Raw genomic sequence first — 26,610 nt, forward strand, 5'->3', positions numbered from 1 at the left:
ATAATTTTGTACAGACGTTAAAATCTGTTTAGTACATTGTAAATAACCTTGAATAGACCTTTTGTGTAGCCACTAGTCAGCTTCTAATTTTAATGAACTTAATATTAACATATTCATCTTTATGTGTTTTCAACCTTGCAGGGGCCAGACCCCGGCCGATGCTGACTTCAACCTCCTTGATGTTGCCCGCCGACTTGAGATGTACGGTGTTCACACGTTTCCCGCGAAAGATTACGAGAACATTCAACTGTTTCTAGCAGTCACGAGCCAGGGTGTGTCTGTGTTCCAAAACAACATGAAAATTAACACATTCTCATGGGCTAAGATTAGGAAGCTGAGTTTCAAGAGAAAGAGATTCCTGGTGAAGCTCCACCCTGAGGGATATGTAAGTAAAGATATAAACTGTATAAGGGTCAGTGCAAAAATAGAAGTAAAATAGTACACTCAGTTTTGTTAAGGGAAGCATTCCAGTAGTAAACATTTGCCTGGACAGCCTGCTAGAATCTTTTAATGACGTCCTGATTGTGACAATGACAACCTAAGATGTCAACTACCGATACAAACCGCCTTGAACAACAGGAAATTATGGTGATGATTATCAATACCCAGATAGGAGCACAGCGATTTTGAGTCTATCTATTGAATCTGAAACATGTGGACCACCTCAATACTCTATATGCCAAATCTTTGAAATGTTTGGGTTTTGAAGTTTATCTGTATAAAAAAAAATGAAACTCCTTGATGTTGCTTACTTTAAATTACATTCAATATGGGACACACTCATTTCCTGTGGAAGACAAAAAATATGAAATTGTTACCAATTTCAGCACCTTGAGCATTACTGCAGTGGCTTTGTGTGCTTTATAAATATTATTATTATTATTATTACCATCTTAGAAATGTATAGTTTCAGATTCAAATGAATTTTATTATCGTGAAATTACAAGTCATGAAAATTGACTTCCTCGTTACAAATATATATAAGTATAAAAAATAGAAAAAGACCGTCAAAACATTAATTTAGTTTAGTCTTGGGTTGATTCCACTACTCATACCAATCCAGTTGTATTGTCAGAATTTGAGATAGAAACTTTCTACAGAATGCATTCAACTACAAGGCAACACCTGTCCTCAAATGAATACAAGATTGTTACTGAATCGATTGATAATACTTCATCATGTACTGTAATAATTGACTTTGTATGGCTTGCTGTTAATGTTCATTTAATGACATTGGATTGATAATTAGATGGATTAGATGATCACTGTTGCAAAAACATATAAATCTGCATAGATAAAAAAAAAAAATTGCCTGCTTGGCCTAGCCTTTTGCACTGTGCAATTGAAAAGTTTTTAATGCCATGAAAAAGTTTGTCCTTTGTTGAAACGACCCAACACTTCAAAGATCTACGAGTTTTTATTTAGTTTTTACAAAAATATATTGTTTCCCTAAAAGGGATCCAAAGATACTTGTATAGTGTATGAGAACAGTACTTTCCGAGCTTTATGTAATTAATTAAAAAACTTAACCATTAGCTATATTTTACCCTACTGGTTGCCATATTTAGAACCGAAATGCATGCCTACAATTAGAAAATAATATCTGAACCAACTGACTTGACTTATTTAACTGATTTTCATTTTTTTTGTTTCACCAGGGTTATCCACGGAGCACTGTTGAGTTCCTGCTCGGGTCACGGAATGATTGCAAACGTTTCTGGAAGAACTGTGTAGAGCATCATACTTTCTTCAGACATATTCAAGCCAAACGGACGCGTCCTCGTCGCCGCCTGATGAGCCGAGGTTCTTCTTTTAGATACAGGTAAGATTAGTCAATTTCACAAAGCAGTATTTGTGCATTTTCTTACTAAGCCCACTTAAATGGAATGGAATGTATTTGAACAGCTATGAGAAAGCAATTCATACGGATTAGGGAAATGATTTATTGGGATTGGACAGAAGACTTTAAATGTTGAGGCGCTCTGTTGCTGTCTGTGTAGCTCACTCCTTAAAGATGCTGTCTAAGGAAACCCTCATATTTTGAACTTTATTTCTTACTTTGGCATGTACAAATATTTGACATAGAATAAAACAGTATAAAAATACAGACAAACATATAAAAAAGAACTAAAAATTACTTCAAAAATAGATTAAGTACTTGAAAGATGAAATGGTCAACAATTCAATGAAAATAAATATCTTAATTCTAAAACTTTATATAAATGTTATCAGTCTCATTTATTATTTTGATCATCTCTTTCCACTCTTCCATTAAAAACATTTGATTTCTTTTTTAAAAGCATAAAATACAATATAAATTCATTAATCATTGGGATTAATTGAGATGAAATAATTAGATTTTGCTGATTTTATTTTGGTAGTTATAATATTTATATTATTCAAAAATTAAACATATTAACATTGTTGGGATCTCACCGCACTGTATCTTTAATGGTCAATATGTTTATAGTTGAACAACATGAAATGTGATCTTAAAAAATCAGTAGGGAATGTGATGTGGACATTTGTATATTGGATTTGAAGTAGTATAACAGCATCTAGAAACATCTGTCTACTAAGAATAATCTTTATTCTATAAATCATCAGTGTAAAATATGTATAGCTTCTGTCACTCAGGTAAAGTGAGCCTTTTGTACAATCATACTTATGAAGACATTTGTGGTATGGAGTAATGAAGATTAGCTGAACAAATCAGTTTTTAGGAGGTGTGGATAGTATGTTGATGAAAGAATTTTGAATGCGAGCATGTAATTATTGAAGGCTACTGTAGTGTTATGTAAATTAAGCTGAAAAAATACTACAATACTGAAATCTTGAACCAGTTGGATCATAGTAATAATTGCCCTGTTGCAATCAATCTTTCAAAATGATCGGCTCCAAACTTGCTTGTGTCTAGGTCAGGCCCGTAGCGTGGGGGGTTAAGGGGGCTACGATGAGCTGCCCAAAAACTGGAGAAGGTCCCTATTTAAAAATGAAAAATTGATATTCGTAGACCTGATTACACGTTATTTATGTTTTGGCCTCACTGTGTCACGAAAAAGTAGTATATCTTTAAGCTTGTGTTGTAGTGACGGGTATCTCATCACCCCTCCAACCGGATTTACTCAGATACAAGTGTAGAAATGATGGGAAAGGGTCTACTTGCCCGTAAATGGGCAGTAGACACAAAAAGCAAGCCTCTACTCAACAATTTTATAGCATATCCACCTCTTGGTAAATTATAATGTTGGGTTTAAGCAGGCATACATATTGATATAATGCTTCCAGATGCATCAATTCCATATCTCATTATTACCAGCCATTAAAGTATTAGATATTTGAATAGTTTTCAGTAAATTGCCTGGAATACAGCTCATGGATATGACACTCAATAAAGAGTCTAATTTGTTTATTCTGCGACTCTAATCTTTTCTTATCATCATGCTTGAGTGAATTTATTACCGAAGTGGATTTGTATAATAGAATCAAATGCATAAATTGTGGGCTGCTAATTGATTAAGATATGGATATTGCTGGAGGTTTTTCGAAAAACGCTTTGATGTGATACACTAAATGTTTACCCTTAGACATTTTAATCGTAATCGTAACCTTAATATTTAATTAAATAACCAGGGAATCATATTAAAATTTAGATCATCTTGTTAATGGAGAATTAAATTTGTTAGGGTTACATAAATGTTTAAATTGACGTTGTATGGTTAGAAGAATGAATAGCTAAGTTGTGCACCTCTTTACTGTCATTATTGGTAGTTAACATCATGATGATTATTTTCATTATTATCATCACCGATCATTGTTATCTTTTCCTAAATCATAAGGTAGATGAATCACTTCTATTTGTAAATGTAATAAAAAATAAATTAATATTTATCATTATATAAATTAAAACCAAATAAAACTGTCAAAAATATGTTCACAGAACCTTCCTCTGTTTTTATTTTTTTTTATTTCGGATAATATTATTTGAAGATCATTGCTCAAAACTTCCCCAAAGAACCTCACTGTAGCATGCGTTGTGCCTAACATTTTTTTTTTCTCTCTTTTTTATTCGTATTCATGTGTGTTGCTTTTTTTTCATGCTTCATTGCATGTAATATTTCTTAATTGAACTTTTTTTTTACAGTGGGCGTACTCAGAAACAAGTGACAGACCAGATAAGAGATGGTTATGTAAGAAGAACAGGTGTCACAAAGTAAGTTTACATTAATTGATCAAAAATAAAGATTACAAGATATTAGATCTAGACAAATTGATGTAGTCCTGTCATCAGATCAACTTTGTAGGCATGTGGGATGAATCTGAGATGCATGTAACATTGAGGCTCTCAATCGTGACGATGGGGGAGGGGGATCTGGGAGAAATGTTGAGGGAGATGGTGAAATTTCATGTGTTGAATCCAAGGGGTTTCAATCTGCCTACTGTCAAGTTGTGTTTGTCAAGAGGGAAATAATTATCTTCTTGGACTTTATAACATTTATTATTAGTCTTCAAACACTGCACTCTGTGAATAGGAATATTCCCCTATAAATGGAGACGGTTGCACAGTGTTAATTCTCTATGGTGGCCAAGGGACTGGATGATGGAGAGGAAGGGCGCTCAAATCTTAGGAATGTCAATTCACACTATCAACTTCTAAGCAAGGTCTCTTCATTGTCTATTTCCAACCAAGAATACAATAACTGTCTGGGAATGTCTATTAAAATTGAATGTTTTGGCCTCACTGTGTTATGCCATGTTTTTAAGTAACAATGAATGATGTTTAAATATTGTTGATGACCTGTAACCTACACAAAAGAGAACAATATGTATTTTGTTATATTCACTGCTAGATAAAAGAATTTAATCATGAAAGTCTTATAAACACTATATGTGAAGGGCCCATTGCAATGCTTTAAAGACAACCCTGAAAAATGAAATTCAATGTTTAAATGACTTTGTACATTAGTCATAACATTGCATATTCATAAAAAAAAGTATCACTTTATTGCATATAAAACAACAAGGGAAAACTTAAGCAATCCTAGATCATGGCCCTGAAGGGGCACACGCAAGGAGAAACAAAGTACAACTTTTTGCTTTCAATTTAAAATTAGAATGTGAATCTCATTAATAAAAGACACAAAACAAAGAAATACATTTCATACTTTGGATATACCTGTACATTGGGTGAGATTAGAATCAATTCAAGTAGGGACCCCAACGGAAATAAACCGATTCGGTTTTTTTAGGTTATCCTGAGCTGTAAATGTTTTACTAAATTATCTTTTTATTGTTCATTGTTTTGTTATTTGTAATGTGTTGAATTATGCTCAAATAAATTTGAATTGAATTGAATTAAATCAATATATGTATCCAAATATTTATTCAATCTGTGTCTCATTAATGTTATTTCCTTTTAGTACATTAAAACGGTACAAGAACAAAATAGGAAAGGAAAGATAAGAAACTATAAATTAGGGAAAAAATGGAAGATTTGGGAACATAAGATAAAATAGAAAAGAAATAGAAACAAAAGAGAAATACAATTGAAAGGGTTTGTGATGGAAAGGAAAGTGAGAGGCAATGAAATGGTAAGAAAGTAACAAAAGAATCTAAGAATTGCTATGTGGACTGAGTTGAATAAATTGTTACAGTTAACCAAACAATTGTGATAATTATTAATAATCTTCAAGTTAATGGTTAAACTAAATTAAAACTAAACCCAAAAACATATTGGATAAATAAGTCATAGTACATTAGTTTATGGTTTATTTTTTCTCTATGTTTTTGTTGTTAAGCACCTCAAGGTTGTGAAAATATGAGGGGCTATATAATTCCAAAATTATTATTTTAGTTTAAGCAATTCAATGTTATGATTAGGGTTTTTTTAATTTTTTTTTAATTTTTTTTTTATTTTACTATTGTTATACTATTGTTATTATACTATTGTTTGTTATTTACTATTGTTTATTTTACAGTTATAAATATGTTTCTCCTCTCAAAGAGTTATAGCAATTCCTTGTTGCTGTTCAGCACCTCAAGGATGTGACATTGTGAGGCGTAGTATTAATCCAGAATTATTATTTTAGTTTGAGCATTTCAATTTTATGATTGGGGTTTTTTTCTGATTTTTTTTTTCTCCAAATTCTACTACATAACAGTTGTTATAAGTATGTTTCTCCTTAAAGAGTACTAGCAATTCCAAGTCTCTTAAGCTTTCCATTCCTTAACTGTAGTCGTAGCCATTCAGTCTCAGATTTCTAATACATGATAAATTCTACGGTACATGCTATTAGCAATGCACACCTCCACAACGAGCTGTCACATACATACTCTTATTACATGCAGTGAACATGATCTATGGAGGTTCATGTATTTGCCTTCCATACTTTGTATGCATTTCAAGATTTATCTTTATGGGCTCTCTTGGGAATGGAAACAGTGCACGATACTGTAGGAGTCACTGCGCATTACCCCAAAGGAAATATTATTATATGATTTTTTTTTTATTATTAACAAAAATTTTCAATAAAAAATGCTTTTTTGAAAAAAATACAAATTATACAATTTCATAAGAACATTTTTTGCAATGAGATATTGTTGAATCTATTTAGTTTTTGCTGACTTACTTTTTAAAACACTTTATTATGTGCTAGACAATTTAAGTATATTGTGATTATTTATGCAAAACGTTCATCTCTTTTATTAACACAAGAAAAATATATTTTCATGAATATACTAAGTAAACAATTGAAATAGAGATGTATTTAAAAAAATTTTTATGTAAGTGTTTATGTAAATTATTTGCGTAACTACAATTACTCCCTAGGTAGGTAGTAAAGATTGACTACACATTGATATGTATTCACTGTCAGAGGGGAGGCGGGGGGAAGGCTGGAGGAGGAAGTTATGACTTGAATCCACGAAAAAAGGCGCTAAGATTAAATGAATATATAGTTAATTTATGATTTCTCTGTCTACTTTTTCCTTCTCAGTACTCTGAACGCGTCACGCGTATCCACAAGAAGCCTCGGTGCCCCACGTACAACAACACCCTTGACAATAGACATGACAGACCCAGCTATCTCAGACCACCAGATTGGAGGTGGCGATTCACGTTATGAGGCCTACAATTCACACACAATAGAACACCACTATGACTACCAACCACCAGATAAAAACGATGTGGAGCATACGACATCTGGCACAGAAGCTGCATGGAATACGGATGTGTCCTCGGCACCTACGACCCCTCAACATAGCAACTCGCGTATTGTTATCCAACGTGGACAATCAGATTCTAGTAATCTTTATGAGTACCAGGTATTGAAAACCAATACATTTTTGCAACCATAAAATTTTAGTGTCAGGTTTTTCAGAGAAATCTTTTAATTTTTTATATAAAATATTTTTAAAATACACAAAATTCAGACCTTTCGAAACCAAAAATTTGTAGGCTTATTATGTCACTTAAAGTAAACAATTATAAAGTCTGCATAATCAATTTGACTTAGTGTCCTAACCACAATAAAAATGTAAAACAAGAATGCATAATTGAGTGTTCAGATTGATTTTTATTTAAAACAATGTTCTATTCACATCATTTCTAAATATACTTGATTATTATTTATGTTGAATTAATTTTAGTATAGAAATATCTACATTGTTTGTTTTGACACTGATCCAATTAAATGCCTACATTAGTTGCCTTAACTGCTATAATATTTAATAAGCAAAGTGTTCCAAAATTCCAAGACCATCAACTCTATTTGTCCTTTATTATGTAGAGAAAACAAAAAAACAAAAAAATGGTGATTCATTTAGATATGACAAAATTTTCAACCACAGGTTAATGATGATGATGGCACAAATGGTATCCTAAGTGGAGATGAAGGCAGGTCGTCAGTTCACAGCTTCAATCCCGCTTCTCCAACACGGAAGGAACCAATTCATGTGGAGTATGCTACCCAGAGTGCCCCAGAAGATGTCCGGCCTGCTGACAACACAGATCGTATGAGTACGAATTCTACTGATACATCTAACTTTAGTATCCCTAGTGGGACATTAAATATAGATTTTGATTATGAAATGAAGAGGTTTGACAGAAGTGGTGCTGGAAGAGGGAGTAGCTCCCATGGAAATACTTCTGATAGCAGTGCTGCTGAGAGTAAAGGGTGTAGCAAGCCTGAGGAGGACAGTTTAGATGGGGTTTTGGACATAGTAGGATCCCATACAACTGCTAGTGATGGAGAGGTAGCATCTTGTACAGAAGAAGGCATCTGTAATGTATCAGAATTTAGTGTAGTTGGTGAGACCTCTGCCACCAGCAGTAGTTCCGTTAGTCTAGAAGATCTTAGAAGGATTGCACATGTTGGCTTAGATTCTAGAATAGTTAGTTCAATGGAAGAAATTTTTAAAGCTTCATCAGAAGTCTCCAATTCTGAAATTTCTCCTCATGTAGCAAAAAGAGACTTCAGAGAATACTGTGCTCCTGGACAAACTGGTTTGAGTCAGTTTCGACAGGAACGACAGCTTTTCTTCTATAGTGAAGAGAACTTAGATGACCAGGAGCCATTAGGGAAGAGCTTAGGCCAGGCTAACAGTGAGTTTTTTAGGCTTGAGGAAAAGATGGATAGAACAAGTGCCGACCTTTTGCAATTGGAAGAAACTCTCAAAGAAACTCGTAAAAGCATTCTCTTGATGGAGGAAGAGGAGCTGGCATTAGAAGAGGAAGAGAGAGATAAAAATGGAATTAATAGTGTTAACAGTAGTTCTACTACTAATGATAGTGATATAGGTAATGATTCACACACTGATAGTCAAACTAATGGAACTAGGATTGAGCAGATTAAAATTGAAAAAGAGGAAACATCTGAAGCTGAAAGAACTTCGATAGTCCCACCAACACAAGATCACCTTAACCAGGTAGATAGGCCACCAGAAGTAACAACATCAGTTCAGAAAGTTGAGATAGATTTTGATCATCCAGAAGATGATGAGTCTACCTCGATGGAAGTAACATCTTGGACTAAAAATGATTTTAAAGTCAATGCAGCAACAATGAATAATTCTGTAGGGAATGGTAGCATTGATTTTCCAGTTGAAAAGGAACCTGCTGACATCACCAAAAATGTTAGGCAAGTTAGCACCACAATAACTACTACAGTAGATGTAGACTCTATTATCAAAGAACATAAAATAACCTCAGAAATGCATGTCTTCCAGTCTGAACAAATTTCTCCAACCTATCACTCCAGTAAAGTGTTCTTACAACCTAAGGTGCTTGAGATTCAGAGTCCTACATCTAATGAGCCTAGATTCACATCATACCAGACAATAGAAGTAGTCTCCCCTGTAGAAGAGAAAGGTAGTCTTGAAGAAAGCTTAGGTAGGAAGAATCTAACGGAAGAAGTTAAGATAGATGTGCCTGAGAGTGGTTCGAGCAAAGAGTGTGATGGTGTAGAAGGGGACCTTATGAGTGAATTTGATGCTGAAATGAAGAGGATTGAATTCGGTTTAGTTAAGGAAACCGAGCCCAAGAGGCAAGGTAACATTCAGTGTGATATTATTGTTAATAAACACAGTGAAGGGTTAAAAGAACTATATATTGAAGAAGGTGATACTTCCAAACCTGGAAGTGTTGGTCAGAAGAGCAGAAGCACCTCTGCTACATCTTCTGCTTCCTCGGATTCTAGCACTGGTTACCTGTATCAGTACGAACTAGATGATATGAAGGCAACTAAAAGCCGTGATAAGTTAATAGTCTCCAGCAGTTCGGACAGCAGCAGCAGTAGTAGCAGCAGTAGCAGCAGCAGTGTTGATGTCACTTCCGAAGGAAATGACTGCAGCCCGCACAGGACAGAAGTGAATGGTTTGTTTAATAGGCATGCTTTAGATAATGGGGGTATCATAGACCTACACTCAGAACCTAGCCCAGTTTTTGCCGACTTGAGCGAAAATTATACCAAATTTGATGGTAATAATAGCTCTGATGAGTTTGACTAAAGATAAAAATCTGCTGATGATTTTTTAAATTGCAATTTAAAGGAAAAAAAATTCTCAGTTACAAACCAACAAATGTGCTATCACCTTGTCTAAACTTGTATACTTTCCAGCTTACATTACAAATCTTAAATATTACCCAACATAAATATTGAATGAATCAAATATTGCTAAATTCAAATATTACTCAGATGACTAAAGAAAATTAAACTGTAGAGCTGTTTTATGTTCTATACATGTCCATTCCCAGTTTTTGATGAATTGTGTGTGAAAGGGGACTTCTATGTATGAGGAAGGAGAATACTTGTGTGTGAAAGCGGAATATGTGTGTGGGGGTGGGGGAGTGAACTGTGTGTGAATTACCCATCATTACAAAAACAAATTGGTGGCAAATTCGTGTTGCTAGATATTTTACAGAACAGAATCATAATTAACAGGTTGTATTCACCTTATTGTACTGTAGGTTAGATGAGAAGTAAAATACACATAAATCAGCTTCTGTTCATGAAGTATTTCCATAACAAGTGCAGCGTAACATAGGAAGAGTAAGACAAAATTTTGTCAATGATATGTGTCGAATTAAATCCCTAATGTGCTCATCCGTACACCTGTGAACTCTATCACATAATTTACAGTACATTCAAAATCTATCACAAATCTCACTTTGTAATACATTTAAAAGTCTGATGGGAGAAATCAACCCATAAGAGAGATATGAAGATGTTATATATCAAGAAATCAGGCATGATACTCTTCAGATTTTAATCTGATTTCAGATTTTTTCTTTTATTTAGATTTAAATCTAATTTTAGATTTTTATACCTTTGCCGTGCACCAGGATTTTATTATTTTTTTTTAACCATAAATGATAAATTGTATACTTAACTAAATTGTAATAACACTGGCTTTTATGAGCCTACTGTATATGATATAAATTATAATTATAATATTAATGATCACAATGCATAAAAACACATAGTGGCTCGACTCGCCTTGGGCTTTCTTCAGTGTACTGTCTCAATGACCCAGGCCGAATTTCAGATTTTTTTTTTATTGGAAGAATATCATGCTTGGAAATATGTATCCTTAGTCCTTTATACAGTTCTACAGTTTGGTGGTTAATATGGTTGTCTTCCAATCCAAGATCTCAGGTTCAATCCTGTCAAAATATTTCCTCCCATTTTCCCAAGCATCATGTTTTGATAAAATTAGTTCCTCTGATGTAAGCCCACTCATTAAACACATAATTAGGCCAATTTTAGGGGTGGGCTTATAGAAATCACCTTTCCACAAAAAAAAATGATGATACTTTGTTAAACTGACAGAATCTGCAATCCTATTCAGGGATGACCATCCAAAAAGCAATTTTCAGCACTACACCAAAATTCAAAGCCAATTTGTTTTTGTTTTTTTTAAATTTTTTTTAGAAAGTATTTGTAAAAGTCAGCTAAGCTACTCGTACAAATCATACCTTGACTTTTGCCCGAGGAAAGGCTTGTATGTAAAATTGGGTGTAATGTCATGGATGGGCGTATACCCGAAGTGGGCTACCTGAGAAATTACGGGGAATGTGAAAAAAAATTAAAACTTTTATTTTAAAAACAAAATGGCATTGACCCAGTTTATAGAGCAACTTAACTGATAGGAACAATTTGTTGGTTTTGTTTTTTTTTGTTTTTTTTTATCAAACATTTGTCAAACCTGTTAGTGTAATTACCAAAATCATATTACCATGCATATTACATCAATGTTTGCTTTAATGTAAATATGTTTGGAATTTGTAAATAGCTGTTTTGATTGATAAAGACCCACAGAATACTGCATTTGTCTTGTGTGCATGTCTAAATTTATCACAGGGATTACCATGTCTATGCATAATAAGAGCTGTAGCCAAAGATAATTACATAAACCTTTCATGTTCTAGAAAGCTTTAGAGTCAAAACGGAAATAAACCAAAACGTTATTAACCAGAATGGGAATATTATTTTATGGAAATAGACCAGAACTGCAAAGCTGGGTACAAAATGGCGATAGAAAAGTGTTGCCTCTTTTTTATGTATTGTCATTTTGTTTATTGGAGTAATTTTCATTTAGTTTATTGTTGGTTTATTGTTGTTTTTTTTCCTACATAAAAAATCTAGGTGTAAATTGGTGGTTAAAATGCTTACCTTCTATACTCCAAGGATTGTTGTTTACAACTAAAAACAACTCCACTTTATTATCCTTGTTATGTTTAGTTTATAGTTGCGGTTCTAAAGTATATTTTGTTCTTGGAATGTTACTGTTTGTTGAGAATACAATAGAATGAACATTTGTAATGGAAAGAAGACAGTAATTCTGTGACACTTGTCAAAATCAATTGCTAAATCAATACCACGATAGATACGTTTACTTCCTTATGGATGTCAATCAGAAATTTGTCTATGTCTGAATTCCTAAGATATAGTTAGAGCATGCATTTTGGATACTGATGACTTCCAGTCTTTTTAATACATCAGTGGCTTGTCGCCAATAGCTTGGGATTTTTAAAGTGAGGACATCCAATGTTTTCTCTACTTCTAACTGTCTTCCTTTTAACCAAGAGTAATTGTTATTTCTGTCAATGGCAAGTTGGTGATGTTGGAGAAGAATTAGATTTGACAATCAATCAGTATCAGGATTTTATGTCCCTTGTTTCTGCTGGTAATGTGTTGTATGGATTCTAGGAATTTTGATTTGTCCATAATCAATGTTATGTTATATTTCTACATCACTTTACCCCTTTTGGCAGAACACAATTAAATCTAAGTATTTAAATCTATTGGGTCTATTGGTATTTAAATTTCCGTCAGAGTTGATTATATAATGGCTTTTGAGAATTATAGTAATAAAGTCTGCCAAATGCTTCATAATTTGTGTTTTGCAATTCAATAATTACTTCTAAGTAAAAACCCTACTTAAATCCCAGGGTGTTATGTGCCTGGGATCAGTCGGTAAGCTTACTATTGCCTGATATAAATATTAATCTCTTTCAACATCCTCTAGAATAAATACTTTATCTTGGGGTTTTATGTTCTATGGATCACATAGTAATCCTGTCATATGCTTGATAATTCTCATCTAACCTTTTCTAGAATAAAAACTCAATTAATCTCTGGATATTTTAAGTCTCTTGGATCAGGTAGTGAGCATGTTGTATCCTTCATCATTCTGTTGGCCCTAACCTCCTCTAAAATAAAACCTCAATTTATCTTCGGGGGTTTTAAGAACCTTGAATCAGTCAGTAAGCCAGCCATATGTTATATTATTGTTTAAAGCATAAGACCTACAGTACCCGCTTTCTAATAGAACAAAAAATCACAATATTTATTCTTCTAGAGTTAGTAAATCAGCTTTTTTATTACTTGGTTTCTTCATGCCTTAAAAAATCAAACCTTAGATTGTTTATGTCTCTCCATATTGGTCTGTCTGTAAACCAAATATTAAATTTTTGTGTCTCTCAGACATACTTCCTGAAATAATGTATCAACAAAAAAAATAATTAGACAGATTTTGTTTTCAAACTGAATGTCCTCTGTGTTTAGATAGTAATAGATTGATGTTATCTGACTATATATTCATGGAGTCAGGAATATTTGAATTAGTTTTTGTTGCTGACATTGAAAGCAGTGTGTTATTACTGTAAGCAGTTTATTAATAGTACAGTATATCAATGATATCCATTTAAATTGAATTACTAAAGCATAATCATACTTATACACAAATTCAAAATGTTATATTACTAATTCTGCGCAATTGATTTTCTTATTCCATTACTAGATAATATGTATATACCACAGTGGCAGATTAATCAGATGTTAAGGGAATTTCATTATTTGATATAACTCAGATGGTAAAATTATCTAACATAAATCACTAACATAAAATTATTTAATTTTGGTATGTGATTTTAAAATTCTTGATTTTTGTGTTGAAATTGGCCCCATTTCTTATGCTCTGACATGAAACCACATTTACATTAATGATAGGCAGTTTTCGAAGCACGACGTTAACCTTAACGTTAACTTATGACGTCATAATTTATTCACCTTGCATTGCGGAGTACGTTAATTTCAGGATTTTACGTGCTCGGCGTACGTTAGTTACGGGTTGGGTTTACGCATGCGTATTTCGATTTGTTTACAAAAGTTAGCTGAGCTATCGCGTTGCATGTTGGGTAATAACGTTAAGGTTAATGTCGTGCGGCGAAAACTACCTAATATCAGATTAGTGCCTGCTAGTACAGTTAAACAAAGTTTGATTAGGTTTTTGTGTGATGAAGTTGAGTCTTCAGTGTTTGATTTCAAACACTTGGAAAAACACAAGTTGATCAGATCAAATATTATTACATCTAAAATTGCAAGAATGATTTTTTTTAAAAGAAAATATAGCATAAGAAAAATATCAGTGTAATTGGGTAAAAAACAAGTTAAAAACACTATGTATTTTTTTTATTTGGTGTCAAAATTGTTTGATTTAATTTTAATGATTCAAAAAACAACAGCAACCAAAAGCATGTCTACAAAGTATTACTGTATGAATAGTCCTAAAATAAATACAACAATCACTTAACAGATACGTTACAATAAATCAAATTGGCATGATGATGTCCTATCAAACCAAAACATCTAGGTATTTGTCATATAATACCTGATTGTATCCAGACTGATATTCCTAGTACAAGCAAGTGTACGTGTGAAAGAATAATGTAATACGTTTGTTACATATTTAGGCACACGTAAAAAGTAAGACAAAATAGTTTTATTAAACCCAGTAACAGTGATTATGATTGAAAACAAATTATAATTTAATTCAGGATAGTATACACCTAGAGATAGATTATCATAGGAACTAAAAATGTTTACTAAATCAAAAGAAAAACTAAATTGTATAAAATAATAATTAACTAATTTGTGTAAAACCAAAACATATTATCAGGAATAGATTGCCAAGTAAAACATAACAGTTTTGTATTGAAGACAGACTTCATAATAGTGATTCTAAAATAAACAAATATACATCATAGCAAAGGTCCTATCTTGTCTGTAAAAGCAATGTTACCCTGTGCAGTGTGTGTTAATGTGAGTGTTTAGTGTTAATATAATAGAGATATTTAATATCACCATTTGTAAAACAAAATGTGGAATATCAAGTTACAATTTTTAATATCTGACCCCTTGCCTTGCATGTTCCCCAGTTTTGTGAAATCTATAAAATTTAAGACATTTCAAAAAATTCATGTTTAACACAAAATCCTTGATTTAAAACAAAACCTATTTAACAAGTAGATTAATTCATAATTTTTGGTCAAAAGTTTTAAAAATCAGAAGTGTCAATTTTTCTGTAAAAATTGATCAAAATTTTTGGAATGGCTTATTTTCGAATTTTCCTGCAAAATAACATTTTTTTAGTGTTGTCCATACTCAAACTTTAAATGATCCTGGAAAAAAATGGGTTGATTTTGCTAGCAGCTTCGTACCAAGATGAGATGTCAACCTTTACGGGTTGAGGGCAGTCTACTAGCAGCTAACACGGTTGTTAACTTGCGTGCAATAAAGGTATTTTTCACTAACCTGCACGACCATGTAACACACTAATATTTGTAACCTATCGTAGTCCAAGTGCTAATACTGTGATGTGTGTGTTTGTATCAGTTCAACGTTTGATAGTTTCCTAGAATATTCTGTAATCAGAATGTTGCATAGTCTGCAAAAATGTTTCGTAGTGTGCTGAAATCGTCAATATTCGGCTACAGTGTTCCACATGCGTTAATTATCATTGAATGTTTTCCTCTCGTATCGCACATTTTTTTTACTAGGAACTTACAAATGAACTCAAGTTATAAATAAACTCAAGTTATAAATGGTCTCTGGAAATTAATGTAGCAATTTTCTGCTAATATTTTTTTCAGTAATTAATTGATTTGATTAGACTCTGAAATGTAAAGATCTATATAATAAATTCCAAATCAAATGGTGTTGCTTTTTATGCTACGGAGTATTGATTTCATTTAAACATTAATAATTTCTGTTAGTGGCTTGAATAAAATAAAATAAAAAAAAACAATGAACTGGATAGAACTCAATTAAACTTTATATATCAAAGTTTTATTCTCAGCTGTAGAATTAGTATTTCATTGCGATACGCCATATTTTAAACACATTGCTCTTTGTAAAATTGTATCAAAATATATGAAACCGTAGATTGTGACTTGTGAATAATTGAGGGACACGACATGCAAATGCAAACTTCGTAAATAATATGACGTTTAAAAACAATCAATCCTGGTTTACTTCAATTTAATACTCTTAATAATTTCCAAATAAAAAATTCTTAGAACTTTATTTTGTACGTAGGCCTATCAGTTACTTAATTATCACTTTAGACGTTCCCTTGATGGGTCGTTGTAATGGTAATTAACTACACACTTAAACTTGCAGTGGTATGTTTACACTCGGTCCGAAATCAGCTATTTTTAACAAAATTATATAAAAATTTAATATATTTGTCTGAATATAGGGTTGAGTATAAAAGCTAATATTCTGCTCCCTATCCTTGTTAAGTTTACAGGCGAACGTATCAAACAGCAATCGTAAAATTTATCAGAAATATAAAAAGACAGGAGATGCTAAACTAAATTAGTTGGGATATGTATGTTAGATTTTAGATTGAATGAGTCAGTTTTCCAATACATATGCTACCTGGAATGATGCTTTTGTCCGCATTACTGTAAATTCAAAAACCAGTTTGGTATAAAGTATATGAATTTATAATTTTCCTAGTGTACATGTAAATCTTCCTTTTATTATGCTATGATGATAATAATGACTTGTTGCACAATGCTGATCAAGCTGCACTAATCTTCGTTTTATGTAAACTTGAAAATCCCTGGGGGCCATTGCTGCTAATGTTCAAAACGATCTTCAATGGAATTAACCGTGTTGCAAACAAGCTTGGTTTTTAATTTAAAGATTGGCATGCCTATTAAATAATCCACTCTTTTTGTTTTTGTTTGACTACTGCATGCTTCATTTATCACTGCTATTATCATCATTGTTCACTGCAACTTCTTCCAGTTGTCTAAATTCACAAATTCTAAACTTTCACTGCTTCCATTTAACAATAAAAAATTACAGCAAAAAATGCTTTCAAATTTTAATTTTGAAGGATTTTTGTAAAATGTTTAATAACATTCTTGAATAATTTTTGATCTATGCAAATGATCCACTTGGTGCATATACTACTTGTATAACCTCCACTTTCATTGAAAATGAAATTTTAACCAAAGATGAACTGATTACATGTATGTACCATAAGCATTATAACTGAACTATTTTGTATGAAAAATCAAATATGCTTAGTTGTTTAAGCAGGTTTAAGCTAGTGCTAATAATATAAGAAATATTTCACCTTATTTGCATAACCAGGTGTAACTTATAAGGTTGCTAAATTGCTGTAATCATCTTGCTTTGTAAGTAATCTGAAAAATTACCTTTATTGTATAATTTAGACTAGATTTTATCTTGCCTTTTGAATATTTGGCTATCTTTCCATTGACACTTTTATGTTAATATGTACATTAAACATGGAATATTTATGTGTCCCCGATTCAATTCCCAACCTACTCCCTTGTATTTCAGCTGGAGGGCTGGAATGCAAGTTATGATAGCGCACAGTCTTTCGGATGAGATGTTTAAGCCATGGATCTCTTGTGCATTATGTCCCATGTGCATGTGTACGTAGTACACTATTCGGAAAAGAGTAGGGGATTGTCACACGGTGTACTGAACAATCACCTCCAGAAGGACCCCACTGGATGCTAGTCTTCTTTAGACTTTTGGGGATTAACAACTTAACAACAATATCTGTTTTTAAGTGAATTGCTAATATCATTCAAACTTCCACTTCGGTCTTTACTTTTATTATTATAAAAAAAAAAAAAATCCATATTTGACGCAATTCTTGATGTTTAATTATTCTTGACATAAAATAGGTTTGGTAAATTCTTATTCATTCTTACAAATTGTATGTCAGTAAAAATTGACAATACAAGTGCAATTTTAACATAACCTTGTGAAAAAAAAAGAATTTTTAGCATGTATGTATAGAATAGAACTAACAAAAACATCTTTGAAAATCAAAGCCAGATGATTTACCTTGAAAACAGAATTTGCGTTGTCTCTCTATCATTTATAAATTCATGCAGTGAATCAATTAGTATGTAATTACGTTTTTTAAAATATTATTAATTTAGTTTAAGAAAACACAAGAAAAATATTAGTAATTTTAAAACTCATTTAATTGAGGTAACCTAAGCTATAAGTGTGTCTATGTTTAATCATTCCTGTAGGCTAGTTGAAAGAGGAATATAGTTACCTTTCCTTAAGTTCCCTTGTGCTATATTTACATTCCTGTAAAACCTGTAAAGAATATTGAAAAAAAAAAGTGTAAAAAAATATGTAGTGAATGAGATTCTGAAGGCTTGATTATAATTTCAATGTAGTTTTTGAATTTTTTTCCCATTTTCCTATGGATTCTGAATGATATAAAAATATGCTTTGACACCAATTGAATTTGGTGCGTTCCAACAAAATATACATTGCTAAATCTGCCTTGTAATAATATAATTTGTAATCGTGTATCTATTATTGATAATCCTATCAATTAATAATAAATATTATAATGGAAGGTACTTATATGAAGAGTATTATTTTTAATATGAATCCTAAATCTTTCTCATATTATATTTATAGTAATAATTTATCAAAATTCCTATTAATGTTTATATTAATACATATGAAAGGTACTTATCAAGAGTTATTTTTAATATGAATTCTCTCCCCAATCAATAATATTTTAAATGTCTGCATATTAAGTAGTTTATGTGTGCACAACACGCATACAGCCTTAGGTATTTGTTGTGGTTGTCACGACATGAGGCACTATATATAAAGAATTATTTTCATTATCTATTATGGATAAACATATTGAAAAAAGTAGTGTTCCTTCTTTATTATTTTAATCTAATTAATTCCATGATAGTATATATTAACCATCTTTAAATATGCGTAATAAAATTATTTTAAATTATCCCACTGTCTGTATCCCAACGTATCTATTTGTAATTATAATTTATCCACCTTATGTATTGCTGCCTAGTATTTTGTTTAAAACATGAAACTGGCGGAGTTTGTAGCTAAGAGATATACTATTACTACTAGTATTATGATGTAATGTGTGACTAATTGCATTATTACAGTGGAGAGAAGATTCAAAGCTTGTTAGTTCTCTAGAGTGCAGCATCCTCTTCTGCTGACCGTGGATGTTGCCATTTGCGATAATATACTGTACCTGCCAACACAATTGATCTAGGCTTTTAGACTACCAAATTTCAAGCCCACCTACACATACTGCACTTTCTCAGATTGTAGATCCTGGCTAATGTTTTGTGCCCTCTGCTTTTGGTAATAATTGTACATTTATGCTAACAAGAAGCTTTGACTTAGCAATGCTATTGTCATAACGTCACTGAACATTGCATTCTTCACTGGATATTGGCGCTATACAAATCTATGTTAATAAATTGATTCACAGCAATTAAGTGGCCAATATACTGTCAGTGGCGGATCCGCAATTTGGCGGTGGTAAATTTATGGTTCACAGAGGAAGGTTTTGCGGTGTCCCCTGACCTGTTGTTGTAGTCCAGTTTTAGCCCATTTAATCTAAGTGATTTCTCACACATAGTGATTTTTTAGCTGCTGCCAGTTGAATGAGTTCCCTTCTAACCTCCCCTGGATCCACCACCTACTGCCAAACAACAGATAGTTTTCCGCTGTAATTCAGTAACTCTTTCTGGGTGTAAGGCACTCCAATCTACAAAACCCAAAATTGAGACCTTTTTTAGCTTCAAAAACACGAACCCCTTGCTGCTTGCAATGTGTTAGCAGGTATGCAAATAAAGAGTAATGAAGTTGGTAATTTTTCAGATGGATGTAACTTTCTTATGTAGTAATTTTTTTTTTCCTTCTTCTTTTTGATCTTGACAATGACCTCTGGACAATCATTTAAGTCTATGATGAGTGCTATCAGATAAAATATATTATTTTTGCTGAAATTTTCTTTTTTACTAAGCCAAAAAATGTAGCATTTTATGTTATCTAGTCCAAGTTTACAATAGTGTAGATTCATTTGCTGTATTTCATGTTGTTTTATTTTCTTTCATGGCAATGTTATTTAGTGCATTGATGATACTGTGTTAATTAATGTTTAATTAGTGCATTGATGATATTAATTAATATTAGTGCATTGACAACCTCATTTGCTTACATTATGAATATTAAACTATCTGGAAAGTTGCATGAATTTAGTTGTACTTTTATTAAATTCTTGTAGACAGATGTGTTTGTGGGAGAGATCTGACATTTATGACATGTCTTGAACTTTGTCAACTGTACACTATCAAATTTTATATATGGTTATGATAAGATAAGATAAGATAAGATTTTCTTTATTGTCACGTTTACAATGAAGTATACATGAAATTTTTCCTGTTGACACTTGAAATCTTAACTACTAGATAAAAACATACATAAGGCAAAATAAAAAATAAATAAATTACGTTATCACAAAACCATTTTACATATATACAGGTCGTTCAAGCAAATAAATATAGATTATCTTTTAAATTTAGAGTTGTGTAAGTGGATGGAATTATGCACAAATGATTTTCTGCATCTATTTGTTTTACATTTCATAGGAAGTAGTCGGCCAGATCTACAGATAATGAGTTCCTTATGTAGCAGATGGAAGTTGTCTTCTAGAATTTTCTTTAAATGAGTAATGGCCTCTCTCTCATAGACATCTATCACATAATTTCACAAATTGTATCAAAAAAGTTGAACGTTCCATCACATTTTATGTTTTATAATGAAATTTGATAGACAAAGCTTTTAACGTAATCAACATGTTAGATAGGTAAAAATTATAAACGTTAAAACTTGAGAATGGATGTTCGTAAGCCCTCTGTAACAGGGTTTGAGCCCGCATGTGACATGGTTTGAACCCAGTATCGTGGGATTGAAAGGCAAGCATTTCAACTACAATGCTTTAATACAGTTCCACAAGAAGTTATATTTTTAATCTGTTTATAATATGCTTTTCCCAGCACTATTAATGGTAAAATAATAAAATAGATAAGTTTGTGTGAATGGCCATAAACAATTTCTGTTGATTTTTATCTACAACAAAATGTATTTGCAATTATATTTCAACAGTGACTGGATTCAGATACCTCATCAAACAAACTGTTTATTTCCTTTTCTGTCGAAAGTCGGACAATGCTCTTCTTTATCGATATGTAATCAAACATTGAGGATTCTAACAGATAGTGTTTGTCCAGTGTAAACCAAAATCCTGTGTAGAATTACATTGGAAGCTTTACATTGTAATCAATGATTTGGTACACTTAGCACAGTCCTACAGAATTGTCGTGATATTTGAATACATGTTCATTTGACATTTATGTACCATGTACTCCTAGTATTGGAATATTTTTACTGAACATTTTAACAGCTGGTCTACATGCATCATAAACTTATTTATTACATCACTTGTATTACAGGAATGTTAGCATCAAAGAATAACTCCTCATCAAATTCCAACCATTTTTTAACATATTCTGTAATATTGTATTTTTGTATATCTTTTATATTTTTATTGTAATGCAAAAGTACAGATACTGATTCATTTTTTATCTACAAAACAGGAAATTACTTTTCCTTTCTTGTATGAAAATACAACTATAAATTACATAAAAATATAACTAGATATAGCCAGAGAGGCTGTTTTTACACAAAGTGCCATGAGCGTCATATACACAGCACCACTGTATGTAATTATACAATATGATTATACAGACTTCTGCCACCTCTGTGAGTAGATTGGAGTTGTAAGCTGGAAGTATGATTAAATTACCTATAAATAAGGTGCTAATTTAGAACTTATGAGGGTGATTTGAACAGTGAATCATGTACATACATGGGCCCTGGGCTAGACCTGCTCATGTATGCGATGGCTAGGTTTGCAAAAGCAACAAAATGCCAAATGTGTACAATTAATAACATAAAACCTATCAGTATGTGCTGTTAAAGATGGTGCAAGTATTTAATGAGATACAGTGCAATGTGTTGACTTAAGGCTCCTAGAGATATAAATTTTCGCATATTCTTTTTGCCTGAGGTTTTTGTATGCCCAGCTTCAGAAATCATTTGTTTTATGCATGAAACATCAGAGAATGTTCTACCAGTAATTAATCAGTCATTGTTCCGCAACAAGTAAGATACACCCACCAAAGTCCCGTCAGGGCTGGGACAGAAATGAACAAATTTAAGTGATTCAAGATTCAAGAAATTTGAATCACCTAGAAATTAGAAATGTCACCTAGATACCTGGTATTGGCACTCTGAGGCAAGCTGTCTTGGCCTAGAAAAGGTTTGTAATTAATTTTTCTCCGGCAGATTATATTGCGACTCTCTGGCAAGGTGTTCCCCCACATCTGGGCCATTTGTCCCCAACGGATGGGCCCAAGCCCTGTTGGCCCATCCTGCAATTACATTATGTATTGTACACAACATGATATTACAGTACCATAATTAGTTCAATGTATTAATTAGTTTTGTTTTTTCTTCAATGTACATCTTATAAATTGCCAGCATACAGTATTTTTAATGTGACATTGCATTTTCATGTCCACATCCAACCAACAGTATAAAATAATACATTAGTTATATCCACTAACATTACAAGTCTAAATTTACTATATAAAGTAATGAACTGACATCAGAAATTGAGACTGCATGTATTCTTATTTTTCTGGTGAAAATGTAAACATCTTAATATTCTCATCTTTGATTTGCTACAATATATAGTAATGGTAGAATATTTGTAGAGTGCCTTCCACAATAACAATTTTAACAAGGCGCTGGCAGTGACAGAAACCACAAAAATCATTTAAAAACAAACAAAAAAAATGAAAATAAATAAACAAACAAAACAGTATTGTCATGAGACTGGCCAAAAATGGCGTGTAGTTTAGTTTTGGCGTGTAGTGTGGTTTTTGCGTGTATTGTGAAATATACATGTATGCAACACACATGATCGACTTTAGAATCATTGACCTTATATAAAAAACTATACACAACTGATAAATCAGCCTTACACACACTGTAAGGATGCGCTTTAAGCACACGTGAGTGATGCGCCATTACGACTGCATTTCTTTTACAGCTAACATTCCTTCTAACACATTCTGTTCCCAAGGATAACATTCAAACAAGTCAGAATCATATGCGAAGTCAACCTCTTCGTATAATTACTCCCAAAAGTGTGGTAGTATATTTTTCATAAAAATTCCTTGATGCATCATTTTTGTATAGAATTTAATTACGGACTGTTTTAAAATAACTCTGTTTTGATTTATAATTATCGACATGACAAGTTAAATTTAATTTTTAATTTTTATTTAAACTTTTAATGAGACAGTATTTACCTTCCAATTAAAGATTGATTAATTATACCATTCTTACCTATCCTTAATAAACATGCAAACAAAAAGTTGATTAAAATAAGATGTACAGTAGAAAATCATCAAAAATCTTTTTGAAAAATTCTCAAGTCATTGATTAATAATGCAATCAAGAATTTAATCGGTTTTACCCCAGCTTGTTTCCAGTTCAATTCGTTTTCAGTTCCGTTCTTAATAAGGATAAAATGAACAAACCATTCTGCTGTCCTGTTGCATCCTAAGTCTAGACGCCACATCATTGTCTGTCAACGCGATTACAACGAATTAACCATCCAAGCCAAGAAAATCGCACCTGGATGTATACGCTTGCCCGTTATAGTCTACGGTCGTTTCCTAGACCTCCATGCAATTGGATGTGCAAGGAATGGTGATTAACGAGAGTTCATTTCATCTGTCAGCAAACCAATCAAGTTGAGCTTGGATTGCATTTACTGCCCGTCACAGATTTTTCTGCCTGGACCTCGCATTAATCAAAAATCTTTCTCCAACACATTGCTCGGAGTGTAGTGTGATGTGAATGATATCATTTTATATTTTTAGCTACGTTGAATACTTATTAATTCTGTAAGGTTGAGTATGAATAACATGTGCAAATACACATTTACATTTCAATTTTCTGAAAACTAATTTTGTCTGGAGGAACTTCCAGTAGGGAGATATAAAAATCTTAAAACACTAGTAGAAAATTATAAGAATGTATTATTATAATATTTTTATTTTATATTTATTAATTACTAATATGTTTTGCCAATTTTAGAATGATCTCCAGAACGATTCTTAAAAATGTACGTAATTATTTTTTATTGTTTAAAAAACACAATGTTGTTTGATATCTTTAATTTTATTTACTGCTTAACTTCAATGAAACAAATTATATTATTTTATTTTGCATCTAAATTAAAAGACTTCATTCTTCCAGGTTCTGAAGCTTATGTAAACATTGCAACTCCACCCATGCCTGCCATCAAGACCACTGCCATCATTCAAGAGGAACCAGTGGCACATCCACCACCAGAAGAGGAGACAGGGAGGAAAAAGGTTAGTTACTGGTGTACATCTTGTAATTGGATTGAAGTCATCATAATTTGTTATAATACAGTATGGTAGAGTTTTTGTCTCTGGAACACTGATTAAATAATACATGTCAGTGGCAGATCTTAGAATTTGAAATACTGGGGGGGGGGAGGGGGGGGGAACTAGGAGGGATTTTTACCAGTATAAGGGCAGACCAACCATGATGTGGCTAAGGTATGAAGTTGTATGGATTGTATGTTGCTGTATCCATGTCCGGAAATGGCATTTAAATGCTTAAATTTGAATGTAGTTTCCTTTTCCTGATTTTAAAAAAAATTTTCCAAATATTTAGGAGTAGGGAGACTGGATTTGGCAAAGCTTTAGAGGAAATACTTAACCATTTTTCTAAATATGCTTTTTTTTTTCATTTTCCCTTTTAGCGGCACTCTCCAGATAGAGCATACTTTATCGCTAAGGAGATCCTAACAACAGAAAGAACCTACTTAAAAGATATTGAAGTTATTGTAGTTGTAAGTATTCTTTGAGTAGTTTTGATCAGTTTTCTCTGATTTCCCCCAGTTTAATTTCGTTAGCATATAGCTACGTCACCGATGGGGTAATGGTAACGGAGTGCGCTCTGCTATTTTATGCAGATTTTTCATTTGGTTCCCCTCCTTCTGGATCTGGAGCTCGTGAATAAAGAGGTTGTAGATGTGTGATAGCTCACATGTTCCTTTATCCTCTAGGGTGTTTTCCTGTCTCATCCATTGTCCAATTAATATTAATTATATTGTGTATTGTTGTTGTTATTTTGAATGAACCGGAAATGATGTGGAACATTAAAAGACATTTAGACATGGAAGGATGTGCTACATAAATGCCAAATGTAGAATAAGTCAATGGATAGTGTGATTATAATTGGATTTAACTTGTTGATAAATCAAACTTTAGAGTAGCTTAGTAGTTAAGATGTCTTCCTCCCACACAATGGTTTGTATTAACTGTTGAACATTATTAATCATATTCGTATTGTATTTTGCAAGTAAATACATTTCGATTGAGTGTTATTGTTGTACCTGTAGAAAATTAAGGCTGGGTGGGTAATAACATTGGTAAATGCTAATTAAGATTGGATTTTAAGGATAGGCAAGGGGTTAATAATATAGGTCGGGGCAGGGCCATGAAATTAGCTTCAGACTGGGTAGAAAACTTTAAGGCTTGGACAGCCCCGCCCATCATAACTACATCCCTAAATGGATAATTAACTAAAATGTAAATGTATCTGTACTATTTCTACCTTATGTGAGAGATATATAAACTGAGAGTGTTTTTAAAACAAAGTATAGTGACGGTTGAATCAAGAAACATGAATTCTCATCAGCTATGTTGTTTGTTATAAACAACTGCACTCCCCCAAGTCTCATCAGTAGGCCTAGTGTCTGGAGGTGTATCTCACAGGTTGTATACTAGCTTTCATATCCCCCACCCCCTTCCTCTTCAATTCCTATCATAAGATGATTTTTTTTGTCACTTAATTAATACAATTAAAATAATAGGTAGTCCTTGGTGGTTGTGCCTAAATAGTGAATAAAATGAAATGAAATTAGCTAAGGCTCAGTAATGACTGTCACTAATTTCTAGAGAGTACCGTTTGTTACTGATTTCTGTTCGCACTACTTGATTTGAAGGAAGTAGAAGATTAATTTAAATAATAGATATTAGTATTGAAAAAGAGGTGTATATATAAATGTTTTCACAAGTGCTCTTACCTGTAAGTCTGTAGATATTTAATCTACAATTTATAATGCTCTTATCTGAATTTTTCCTGCTTCTAATGATGTTGTAACGGTTTCCTCAGGTTTCGTAATAAATTTGGTAGTGATCCAAGTTTAAAGTATCTTATCATTGTAAAACATCTGCTTGCTTTTATTAGGGGCCAAGGCTTGTATACTTGTATACATCCTAGAAAAGTGTCTCCCACTTATTAAAATATA

At 32.4% G+C, this 26,610-nt stretch overlaps 1 protein-coding gene across 2 annotated transcripts in view; it reads left to right on the plus strand.

The window, feature by feature from the left end:
- LOC117101549 (FERM, ARHGEF and pleckstrin domain-containing protein 1-like) overlaps positions 1–26,610 on the plus strand; it is a 93,621-nt gene that overhangs the window by 52,617 nt on the left and 14,394 nt on the right. Inside the window, exons 8-14 of one of the 2 annotated variants that reach the window (XM_033241526.1) lie at positions 142–385; positions 1,659–1,822; positions 4,145–4,213; positions 6,996–7,323; positions 7,849–8,017; positions 24,522–24,640; positions 25,057–25,146. In XM_033241526.1, the coding sequence (XP_033097417.1) occupies positions 142–385; positions 1,659–1,822; positions 4,145–4,213; positions 6,996–7,323; positions 7,849–8,017; positions 24,522–24,640; positions 25,057–25,146 (1,183 nt within the window). The remainder of the gene's footprint in view (positions 1–141; positions 386–1,658; positions 1,823–4,144; positions 4,214–6,995; positions 7,324–7,848; positions 8,018–24,521; positions 24,641–25,056; positions 25,147–26,610) is intronic. The other variant, XM_033241527.1, reaches the window with a different exon arrangement.

This window comes from Anneissia japonica, unplaced genomic scaffold (assembly GCF_011630105.1).
Source record: "Anneissia japonica isolate Jap-2015-1 unplaced genomic scaffold, ASM1163010v1 scaffold310_len583560_cov164, whole genome shotgun sequence".
NCBI classification, from domain to species: Eukaryota; Metazoa; Echinodermata; class Crinoidea; order Comatulida; family Comatulidae; genus Anneissia; species Anneissia japonica.